Here is a 12,330-nt window from a genome sequence, read left to right as displayed (position 1 = left end):
AAATTGTTTGAGGCCGGCTTTTAAATACTCAGGACTTAAGCCCCCAAGGCCCAGCCCTATCAAAGCCCATGGTGAGAAATAAAACATTGCAAATGTCATGGTGTGAATAAAGTTACATGTCTCACTTTATTTAGAGCTGATAAACACAACATACAAGATCTTAAAATGAGGTTACAATATCATATGTCTTTGAAATCTATACTCTTATTAGCATTATGAGTAGGCAGATGTTATTCATAAAGACACTGCAATCTGGAACTTACTTCTTTGGCACTGGCAGTATAACGTGTTACAAATGACTATGACTCCTAATTTGAAAATAGCTTAAATGAGAAAATTTAATGACTGGCTTACTCCAACTGTGAAACATGATGACGGCAGTATCACAGTTTGCTGCCAATGGACTAGGACAGCTTGTCATCTTTTGATGGCACTGTGAATTCTGGATTATATCAGCAAATTCTACAGGAGAATATCAGGGCATCTGTCTGTGAACCGAAGCTCAAGAGAAGTTGGGTCTTGCAGAAGGACCAATGACTTTAAACACATATGTCAGTCTACCAAAGAATGGTCGAAGCACAAGAAACATTGTTAAAGTCATTGCTGTACAAGGGGCTTGCACCACTTACTGAAAACAAAGTTTCACATGTTTTTGCCAAACAAAGACATTTGTGTTTGTGTTATTTGTTTTACTGGGTTGTTTTTTCCATTGTTATGACTTACATTAAGTTTTGATCACATTTTAGTTCCGAATGTAGAAATAATATAGAAAAATATTCATAAACTTTGTCGCCCCACTGCATAAATAATTAGTAAAACAGCTATGCATTTGATTGTTAGCTGTTGATTATATGTTCCCTCCACAACCTTAACAGTGCTCATAAATTTCACACCAGCACTGATGTGTGGGTGTCCAGGGAGGGGCTATGGAAATGTTGCACACTGTTTAATTGAGCAATGGTCTTTTTTTAGTGAGAGAACCTTTAGCTTGTGTGAGTCAGAGAGAACTCCAGGCCCCAAGACAGACAGACAGACAAACAGACAGATATGAAAGTGTAAGCCACCAAAATAAACTGTGACTAGCCCTGAGAGCACACAGTGCACCCCTTCTCACCTCAAGCATTCACTGGTAGGTAGAAATAGACCAAGGGGAAGTACCTAGGCTTGATATGTGGCTAAGCCAGAGGTTGGTGCTCATATCTCACAAACAAACGGAAAGGTCAGTGTCAGTGTGAATCACTAACTTAAAAACTAATAAACAGCACTACATAAAGGAGATAAAGGCCACAAAAATGCATCGTGATGGTTTTGAAGGTGGTGAGTCAACTGCATTACTTTTGAAATGTTAATCAAGTACACTACTGTGTGAAAGTCAGAGACTTCATTTACTTAACTTCCAGTCAAAAGAGACATTAACATATTTAAGAGCAAATTACACAGAGGCCTCAAGAACTACATATCTACTACTTATGTCTACTTTTCAGGTTTTAGTGTGTCCACTCTTTGCCTTTATTACAGCTTCCATTCTGTTCAGGAGACTTGCTTTCAGTTTTTCAGAGAAATCTGCTGAGATATTTTTCCACACCTCCAAAGTTCACTGGTTGCATTTTCCGCTTCTCATAATCCAAGTAATCCCAAACACATTCAGTGACGTTGAAGTCTGGACTCTGGGGTGGTCAGTCCATTGTTCTGAGAACACCAGCAGCTTCTTTGTTGGAATTGCACATGTCCTTTTTTGTCTGTTTTCTTGTAAGGCTTCTTGACAGTTACACATCCTTTCAGACCCATAGCGCTGAGTTGTCTTCTCACAGTGGAAGGATGGACAGAAACACCGGTGGATGTTTTCAGATCTGAAGCAGCTTGATTTTCTCCTCTCTCTCAAAGATGAAAGCTTTAAGTGCTGTTTATCTGATGGGGAGGGTTTAGCTGGTCTACCAGATCTTGTGGGTGGTTGTTAGAAGTCCCCTTTTCATATTGCACTTAATCATTCTCAACTCTAGTTTTGGAAACACTTGCTTATTTACTTTCTCCTTCCTCATACAAGTGGATTATATTACATTGAATCTCATCAGAAATGTCTTCTGAAAAATGAATAATGTGCACTTAATGGCCTTTTTCACTGGAAATTATATAAATGAAGGTTGGTCTCTGACTTTTGCACAGTACTGCATAAGCTATTTTTTTCAACCAAAATATAATTCTCAGGTTATTTTGTTTGGCTACAGTTGTTCTACTGTTGTGTAAAAAGTTCCTCCTGTCAATCAATGTATTTTTAAAATAATTCTGAAAACTTCCACTGTTTACATTTGTTCTCTGTAGAGGATGGGTTAACGTTTCTCTTAGAAAATCAACAACTTAACTGGGGGTGTTCAGACTTTTGCAGATGACTCCAAGGAAGTAGCATACGAGCTCAGAATAAACTGCTATTCTGAGAACTCTCTCACTTACAATTAGCTGCCAGTGAAGTCACAGATAAAACATATAGAATTGAAGCTACGCGTTAATGCATATGAGAATGGGTGAGAAACAAAAAAAAGACGAGGTGGTCTGCTCTGGTGTTGTGGCAGTTGGACAAAAGTGTGAATGTTGTGCAAAAAAGTGTAAAATGTGAAGTGATCTCAAAGGCAATACCACTCAGTACAGCTGATGTCATGTTTCAGTACAGCACTGAAAAAAGTTTCTGTGGAAAGTTAATCATTTCCACATCAATAAAACCTACATCATCAACACAGTCAGCTTCCTTACTTTTGGCAATAACTGATGTAATATATTTTATTTGTGTGGAAATTATGTACATGTTTGAAGAGATAAATTCAGCCCACCACTTCTTGTCAGTGTCGTATGTCATGCCCAACTAAACCACTACTTCCCATGTCTCAAACGTCGAAAGGGGATATGAGGAGTTTGGCTCTCACTCACTGCCCACCCTTACAGTATCTGCCTCTGTTTTAAAGCGAAACAGGAATAAAACGATCGTGAAGTAGAAATACTGTAGGAAAAAGAAATGCTGTTTGCTGATTAGAAGAGATCCACCAGCACATTTTTCTGTGATTTTCCATAGTAACATGCAGAATATGTGCCAAAGTGAAAACAAACCCTCTATTACAATATTTTCATGTTGCTTTACCTCTTTACTGAAAAACAATGCATGAGGATTTGCATTTAAAAACAAAATGCTGAATTCATGTCAGAACTAAATACAATCTACTTGAAAGGGGACGGCTATATTGCTTTACACCATGCAGTACTTTGAACAGATGTTTTTTTTATGTCGCTTCACCTCTTTATTTATACTTCAAATGCATTTGCCTCATTGAAATGCAACTAAAACACTGAAATTCAGTGCACACAATACCGTGAAAAATGTGGCAAAATGAAAAGTAAAGGGTCCATTACACTGATTTACATTGTTTTAAGTACTGCACAGTGGAAAGCTGTACAGTCATGTCTTTATTACAATTTATTTCAAGCCGGATTGTATTCAATTCTGATAAGTTTTAAAAATGTTTTAAAATGCAAATCCTCAAGCATTTTTTCAGTAAAGAAGTCAAGTGACGTGAAAACAACGCAATAGAGGGTTTGTTTTTCATTTTGGCACGTATTCTGCATGTCCTGCCTCTAGGCTTTGTCCCCTTGTGATAAATACATACAAATATTAATAAACTTATAAGTAATTAAAAATGTCATGTTTCACGATTACAGCAACAATTTTTGTTGTTTCTTTTTACAGATAACTGTCTTGAATTTTTAACTGAAGATACGGTGGGGTCCAAGTCTGAGACCACACTGAGAATCTTGGATTTTGTTTTATTTAAACCTGGAAATAAACAAGCACAATGTTTGAGAATTTTGAAGTAAAAAGTAAAAAAGTAAAACAGAGAAGAAATATTCAAGATTCTGCACTATTTCTAGGCCACTATTGAAGCGTAATTTGTGACATTGACCATTTTAAAGCCTTTGTACAAAAAGTTCTGATTTTTCTTATTTATTGAAGCTCTTGCTCAGACTCTCGGGTGAATTTGGCCTACGCATCAAAGGCTTTTGCACAAACTTTTGGAGCTCATGCCAGCTTGAGTGCACGCTGTCATTAAAGCAAAAAGGGGTGTATACTAATTATTAAGAAATTCTGAATTTTAATTTCATATAGTATTTCAAAGATTATACTTTTCACTTAAGCTGTTATGATGATAATATGATTTGTATTAAAACATGAAAAAAGAATGCTAAATAGCAACTTTTTTACTACTGGTCTCAGACTTTTGTACCCCACTGCATATGTTCATAAATAGAAATCATGAACATAATCTAGCATCCTTATGGCTGCGTGACATGAGTGTACATGTAGGTGGCCTGAGACTTGCACAGCACTGTACCTCTAATGACTGATCATGTGTAAGTGTGCGTGTCTATTTCCAGATACACATATTGTGTATATGTATTTGTGTGCGTCTCACCTTCAGTCCCAGTAAGACCAGCAGAGGGACGTTATTCATCCCCCCCTCCACCCACTCATCCAGCGATACAGTTCCACTGCTGTCTGAGTCAATCGCTGTCATCATGTCCTTCAGCACCTATAGAGGGAGAGAGAGTGATAAAGAGAGAGAGGGAGAGACAGAGAGAGTGAGCATGGTGTAAGTGTGTGTCCTACCTGTGTAACTCACTGTAGTGATTTAACTTGCTGAAAGACTGAGGTTGAAAAACATAGTAATAATAATAATAATAATAATAATAATAATACATTTTTCAAGATACCCATAGTTAGTGCCCAAAAGAATAACAGCACATATAGTGTACATATGCTGCTAAAAAGTAAAAAACGGTACTATCAATGGTAATCTGTTTTCCTGATAAAATGCATATAATCCTGCTATCACATTTAACATAAATCAAATATCCAAGTATAGAGAACTTTTCTTGTATCTACTTTTATATAAATCAAATGTGTCACATTTTTATTTACCAAGCTCAATTCCAAAAAAAGCTGGGACAGTATGTGAAATGAAAATAAAAACAAAGCAGTGATTTGACACAGAAACAATACAAATACAAGATATTTAATGTTTTACTGCATTAACAACACTGTGTTAAAAACCAGTATAAACACCATTCGTCACTGGATCCACAAGTCAAGTCTGTACTACACACGGTGAAAGGTCGTATGTCAATAACATTGAACCTCTGCCAACTTCTCTGGGCTCAGGCTCATGTAAAATTGACTGATGCACAGTGGAAATGTATTGTGGTGTAACGAGGCAAACGTTCAGATGTTTATGGAAATAATGGACGTTGTGTTTTCCAAGCCAAAGAAGAAAAGGACCATCCAGATTGTTGCCAGTGTAAAGTTCAAAAGCCACTGTCTATTAGTCCCCATAACATGGGTAAATTGCTTATCTGTGAAGGGACCACTAATACTGAAAGACATTTACACATTTTGTAGCAACACATGCTGTCTTCCAGCTGATGTCTCTCAGGGACATCCATGCTTACTTCAACTTGACAATACCAAGCCACATTTTGCACGTGTTACAACAGCATGGCTGCATAATCAGTGTGCAGGTGCTAGACCTGTCACCCACTGAAAACACGTGATGCCTTAAGAAGGAAATCGTGACTACAAAGGCCCCATACAGTTTCACAGTTCAAGACATATATAACAAAAGAAAGGCAAAAAATTATGATTTCAAAACTGGATCAGTTTGTGTCTTCAGCCCCCCGGAACAATTAACAAAAGCCAGTTGAAAGGGAAACGTGATGTAACACAGTGGTGAATAAACTCCTGGCCTAACTTTTTTTAATATGTTGGAGGTATCAGATTTGGAATGAGTATATATTTCCAAAAACTATAAGTTCATAAAGTAAAACATGTACTGTTTGTAACTGAATACAGGCCAAAGCATTTCAGATGCAGTCCCCACTTGAGTTTTGTACTATTTTAGTTGGCAGTCTTTTACAGTAAATACTGGGAAGGAATTCTGATAAATTCTATCATCAAAGGTGGAGAAGGTGCAGAAAAAATGTTGCACATTATGAAGGTATTTCACTCCTTCTGACAAACATAAACATACAGACAGAACGGTTAACTCACAGGTCTGAGTTCTGACACATCCCAGCCTAGGTAGTCGGCTGCATGCATCATTTGGGCAATAATCCGGTCCACTTCCTACCGACGGGAAAGAGGAGATTTCACAAAGCTGATTAACAGGTTTTTCTCATCATTCATAAACATCTGATGAGGTCAAGTATGTTGTCCTAATAAAAAATGTGAAAAGCTTGTATTGCAATCTTCCACTAAAAGGCAGAGATAAAGGGTTAAATGTATCAGAACAGATGCTCTAATGGCCCCTCTAGTAGACAATAATTGCATTTGCTCTGGGCAGCGTAAACATAATGCATATTTAATAAACAGCTCCAAAGTCAATCTCACCGAGTTGCTATTTCCTTAAATGCCCTTTTCAGCTAAAACACCACTAAAAGTCCCAAAAGCCACTTACTGAACTGTCCAGGACGCCGTTGCCATCTCTGTCATAAAGCCTGAAAGCGACTGCAGGAAAAAAAGAGATGGGATTTAGCTCTCAGATCCTATGAGCTCATGGAAACAGGCACATGTTAGAACAAGTTAAAACTCACACTCCAGTTTGTCTCGGGGCTGCCCATCCTCCAGCAGGGAGAAATAACAGGACACATCTTTAAGAAAGACCTCCCCTTAGAGACGGGACAGAGACAAAACAATAAGCAGAGCAAACGAAAAGGTGTTTACATCAATTAGAGAAATGTGCACAGTGTTAATATTCCTTGTGGTTCATGAAACATGTAGACAACATTAAGAAAAACTTAAAAGTTCGTATTAATAATTTTTCCTGCATGTTTTCCCTGAAAATACATTCACTAAAACAGTAACAATTCATTTTTCCAACATCTCTTTAGTCCTTAGAATTAAACAGGCTGTTCCTTTAATATATGTAAATGATCTCTTCTGATTGGCCTCATTGTTCTCTGCTTCACCTAAGAAGCAAGAAATCAGCCACAAACTTAAAAAAAATAACCTTCAGCCATTCCTTTGACACGTCTACATCCTTTAGAAGTTGCACTGATAAATCTGCTTCCTGACAGCCAGGAACCGGACAACGTTTTAAGTCTACCTGACTTGTTTTACCTTGATAGTTCATGTCCCTGGTCATATTCATCATATCATATCAATTAAAAAACAAAATTCTTGTCTCTCTAATCTTCCATCAAAATTTACTCACATTTGCTCTGCCTATAAAACGTCTTCTGATGTTTTTTTTGGATTTTTACCCGATTTTCTCCCCAATTTAGTCGTTTCCAATTCCACCTGTTAGTCAGGACTCCCCCAGTCACACAATGCTATCCACGCTAAGAGGGTGAAGGCTAACACAGGCTTCCTCTGAGACCTGTGAAACCAACCACCGCTTCTTTTCGAACTGCCACTCACGCAACATCACTGGACAGCCGAACGCTTTCAGTAGGTTTTCCTGTCAGATGAGTAACGGAGGTTCACTAGAGCTAATCAGTGCAACGTTGGATGCTGATGAGGACTCATTTTCTTCTTCATGAGGTCTTTTCTCCTCTGTGAACGGTGTGCCAACATGTTCGTTTTTCTGAGAAATATCTTTTCACTGTTTCTGGTTCTAGCTTCAGCTAGAGTAGTTAGCCAAAAAAGTTAGCAAAAATGCAGCGTCAGAGCCAGCCACGCTCTCTCCACACAGTCAGCGATACAATCCCTCAGTGTTGCTTGGGCAGCCTTCGACTGGTTGCTGGTTTTGGAGTGAGAACAGGCAAGCAGCAAGTTTGACCGGATTGTGTGGTTCATTTTTAACAGCATGGGAGCCACTACCACCCAGCGCTTAGCCAGTGTAGACTATATTTATTAACTAACAACACATGAGACAAGAATAACTGAATTTAGATATCCAAATTAGTTGGCTAAACCGTTTTGCTCACTTGATCATTGATGACCTGCATCTGTCTTTTCTTATCCATTAGACAAAACAGTTAACTAAGCCTGTAACATAAGCTCAGTTCACAACGAGGCTATGCTAAGCTATCATTTCACTGAAGTTTCATTGTCATGGTCATCGTTACAAAATGAGAGGACACTTTCTTCTACTACACCTCTTTTTTATTGAGGTCCCAGTAACGTTATTTAAACACAGACTGCATACAGCATGGTAACCTCAGACATTGCTGTGATCAGCTTTGCCTACATTTTTATGCAAATGCAACAGAACAAATCTTCCACAGAAACCAGGGTCAGTGCAGCGTGTTCCATTTTTTGATTGGTTATTGCCACCTCATGTCACTGCTCATAGTAGCAAAGTGTAGCAAAACTCTCACAGTTTACAGTCCTGTTCAAATATAAAATTGGTGCTTCACTGAACTGTTAGCCTGTATACTTTCTCCGTTTTCTTGCAATGAATCATAACAATGACCCATACAGTGATTTCAGTATTAAAATACTGCCGCCTCAAATGGTTAACCAAGCACCCATACACATCCTTGACAGCGACTCTGGGATGTGCAATCTGACTAATTGTGATATTCAAGTATCATAGATATTTACATAAAAATGAACTTTGGCAGAAAATGAACCAGGGCTGCAGCATTATTGATGCACAAAAATCTAGCAGTAAGCAGAGGAACGTCTTTTATTACTCAAAAACAGCCAAGGGACATTGGTCGTGTCAGTGTTCGTGTTGGGTGAGTAACAGGGGCTGCCCCTTCAGATGACCTAATGACCCAGTGTGCTGCGTGCATGCTGATGAGGACTTCTTGTCTTCTACACAAGTGTTTTCTGCCAACATGTTAGTTGTCAGAGATATATATTTTTATTGTTTCTGGACATAGCTAACATCAGCTAGAGTAGCTAGCCTAGTAAGCAATACAGCTGTGCTATCTCTGCCTTTTCATCCACGTCCTTAACACCACGTCCTTGGCAACACGCTCATGTTCAGGCACTTGTGTTTCAGAGTAGGAAAGGACAAAAAAGCAAATTCAAGCAAAACCGTCATGTTTCACTTGTTTGTAGGCCTGTATATTTTCCTTTCCGGGATAAAACAAATATAATACACAAATAGTGATCTCAGTAACTTCATATCTCCAAAATGGTAACTTTACAGGAGAAGCAAAAAACATACCCTACTTTTAATGTAAGTCAATGGAACCAGACGTTTGTCCAAGTAATTTTGGGTCATCCATTGATCCATTCATCATGAAATTTACACACAATGTAAAGGGCAACAGGCATTTTCAAATTATGTCAAAAACTGAAAAATGTCAAAAATGGAGATACAAGGTTTTCTTCTGACAACAGCGCTATACATACACACACACAAACATTATATATATATATATATATATATATATATATATATATATATACATATATACATATATGTATATACACACACTGTCAGAACATGAAAAATGACTTGACTTACTTTTTAAGTAAAGTATGTTTTTTTCTTACCTAAAGTTATCATTTTGGAGATATGAGGTTTTGTTCTGACAACAGCCACCAGTATGTGTGTGTGTGTGTGTGTATATATATATATATATTATATATATATATATATATATATATATATATATATATACACATGCTGGTGAGTGAACGGCGTGTTTTGTAAAACTCTTTCATTAAAAAAAAAACACAACTGTAGACGAGTGAAGTTGCCATGATAAACAAGAAGAGAGAGTGAAGGGAGAGATACTCACTGGTCTGGTCTGAGGTTTGGAAGGATCTGAAGAGGCGCTGGCAGAGATCCGTTGGGAAATCCTCCACCTCCAGATACGTCTTCAGGAAGAGCCGGAAGCCATGCTCATCGATGCACTGAGGACATGTGGAAGAGACAAACAGCGTCCTTTCAATAATGAACCAGCTGGAGTGCTTCTGCATACTCGTTTATCACTATCGCTCTCACACACTGTGAATTATTCAACAGGTTCTATTTGCAAGAGTACCTTGCTGTTACGTAATACAAAATGAACCCATTTGTCATTTTCACCAGTGCTGTCTAAAAGCTGACACTTTTAATGGGTGCTTTAACCCCTCTAATGCTGAGGCATAATAATAAGTGGTTCCATAACCATGCAAATCGCATCCTGAATGTAGGTGCACTCTCAGTCAGAATCACAGCACATCCAAAAGTACAGGCAGCATGGAGCTTCTTTTATACAGTGATAGAAAACACAGTAGCACACAGCAAGCTCCAATTCCACATGCTGATTTATTTTATTTACCAACATGGACACGCAAGCTCGCCAACTACTCTGCAAGCAGCTTTTAATGAGTTAATGAGACAAACACACCGTCTCTGAATGTATCGCTGATAGGTAAGAAAGCAGAGGTCACTAAAAATGCACAGGAACGGGCAGAACAATAACAGAGGGACTCCTGAGGGGAGTCTGATGAGGTGTCCCGCTGGACCTGCACTACAAACCCAAACCTCGTTCTCTCTTTCAGCACAGAAACACTCCTGCTGTCCTCTTTCTGCGAGACATACTTAAACTTCAAAAGCCCTGCGGACACCTGTGCTCCTTTGTTGTAAAAGTGGAAAAATGATGACGCATGCTGGAGCCCTGTCTCACACACGCACATAGAAACCGGTTTGTTTTTATACAGTGTTGTGTGGTCATACATGTCATCACTGTCGAAACAAAAAACATGTATCACCGTTTCTGTCAATTTTTTTTTTTTTTTGTCAACATTTCATGGCAAACAGGCCAAAACAAATGGTCCAAATTGACATGTCATGTTAACTTCCATTGAAAGTCTCCAGTAAAGTTACTTTTTTGGAGATACAAGGTTTTGTTCAGTCAGTGATGATATGTCCCATACTTATTTCTCATTTCTCAGGTCAGAGACTATTATATTATACTTAAATTCTATTCAAAGTGGCCACTCAGAATAAGTTATTCATTTTTTGGTGCCAGAAAAGCATCTAAAAAACATATTTAACAGAAAAGTTCACAACTAAGCAACTCAGTGACTAAACATAATGTCATATGTTTCAGTATTTAGTGTGTCCATCCTTTATCTTTACTATAGCTTCCATTTATTTTGGGAGATTTACTCCATCAGAGCAGTCTATAACTTTTACACAGCACAGTATGTAATGTAATGTCATAATAATATGTCCTATATATATTAAATAAGTAAGTACCTATGTGTTTTGCACTTTGGGTTTAAAAATTTGTCAAAAAATTTGACCAATAAATAAATAAATAAATAAATCAGGAGCATTCTGTTGGTCTTGTAGACTAGAACATAAGACATATCCCACACTGACATTCCTCATATTTCAGTCATATTTCTAGGCATGAGAAAGTTGAGCTCAGTGGAGTCAGATGACACAATAGCTGTCGCGCTCTGTGCACTGTATGCCTGTGTGCTGAGCGTGCATGTTTACAAAACAACTCTCATAGAGCACTGGCTCCCTTAGAGCCTAAGCACAGCACTTGCCTACAAACTGGATCTTAATCAGCATCTGTGCTTTTATTTTCATTAAATGACATGTTAATTCTCTGCATGAAATTAAAATGAACACATCATCTATAGAGAACACATTCAAATTGTGCAGTTTCAATTTATTTGCGTTCAACATGGAAAAAATGTGCCTTAACATCTGCCCAGGCTACATTTTATGTTGTTTCCAGTATGATAAATTCAGCAAATAAACAGTAATTGTGTATTCAAATGTGTTCTTTTTAGAGTTTACTTAGAAAAAAGGGTGCTCAAAGTTTTGCATACAACTGTGCAATGAGGCCCAAAAGACGGCTAGTGAAAACGCTATTTTATTTATAAAATAAATACAATTTTTTTCGTTATAAATTAGCAGCAAAACAAGGAAATTTCAGAAGTTATTTGAATGACAGTGTTCACTTGTGTTAGAATGGATTCCAGATGTAATAATCTGACCTTTTTGTTTAAAAAAAAAACCCTGACCCTTTTGTATAAAATCCTTAGCATGGTCAAAGTAACAAACTGCCTAAATTTGAACAGTGATATAGAAACAGTTGAATATTTTTTTCATTTATTTCTCAGAACATTTTGGTGTACAGTGTCAGAAAAAAAGGTACTGTGCAGCTACATGTTTCATTAATTTTAAAAGCTACAAAATGGCACAAAAATGGTTTTACGGTCCAAATGTGTACCTTAAATAAGTTTTTCTCAGACTCAAATCTGTCAGTGCAGAATGTAAATTTGAGTTAAATGTAATTATTTACTTAAATATGTAATTTATGATGTAATCACATTATTACACATATATAACTATGTAATTAGTTAAATAGACAGGACAATGACACTAA

General features: G+C 37.5%; 1 protein-coding gene across 1 annotated transcript in view; it reads right to left on the bottom strand.

Annotated features, from left to right (window-relative positions):
* Window positions 1–12,330, bottom strand: part of dgkaa (diacylglycerol kinase, alpha a) — a 68,153-nt gene that overhangs the window by 26,329 nt on the left and 29,494 nt on the right. The window contains exons 4-8 of the mRNA XM_036590647.1: window positions 9,736–9,850; window positions 6,628–6,702; window positions 6,492–6,541; window positions 6,086–6,160; window positions 4,455–4,571 (exon numbers count right to left, since the gene is read on the bottom strand). Of these exons, the coding sequence (XP_036446540.1) occupies window positions 4,455–4,571; window positions 6,086–6,160; window positions 6,492–6,541; window positions 6,628–6,702; window positions 9,736–9,850 (432 nt within the window). The remainder of the gene's footprint in view (window positions 1–4,454; window positions 4,572–6,085; window positions 6,161–6,491; window positions 6,542–6,627; window positions 6,703–9,735; window positions 9,851–12,330) is intronic.

The sequence above is a fragment of the Colossoma macropomum genome, unplaced genomic scaffold, assembly GCF_904425465.1.
Source record: "Colossoma macropomum unplaced genomic scaffold, Colossoma_macropomum, whole genome shotgun sequence".
Classification (NCBI taxonomy): domain Eukaryota; kingdom Metazoa; phylum Chordata; class Actinopteri; order Characiformes; family Serrasalmidae; genus Colossoma; species Colossoma macropomum.
The sequence above is the reverse complement of the archived record's forward strand: the minus strand, read 5'-3'. Positions and strand labels throughout refer to the sequence as shown.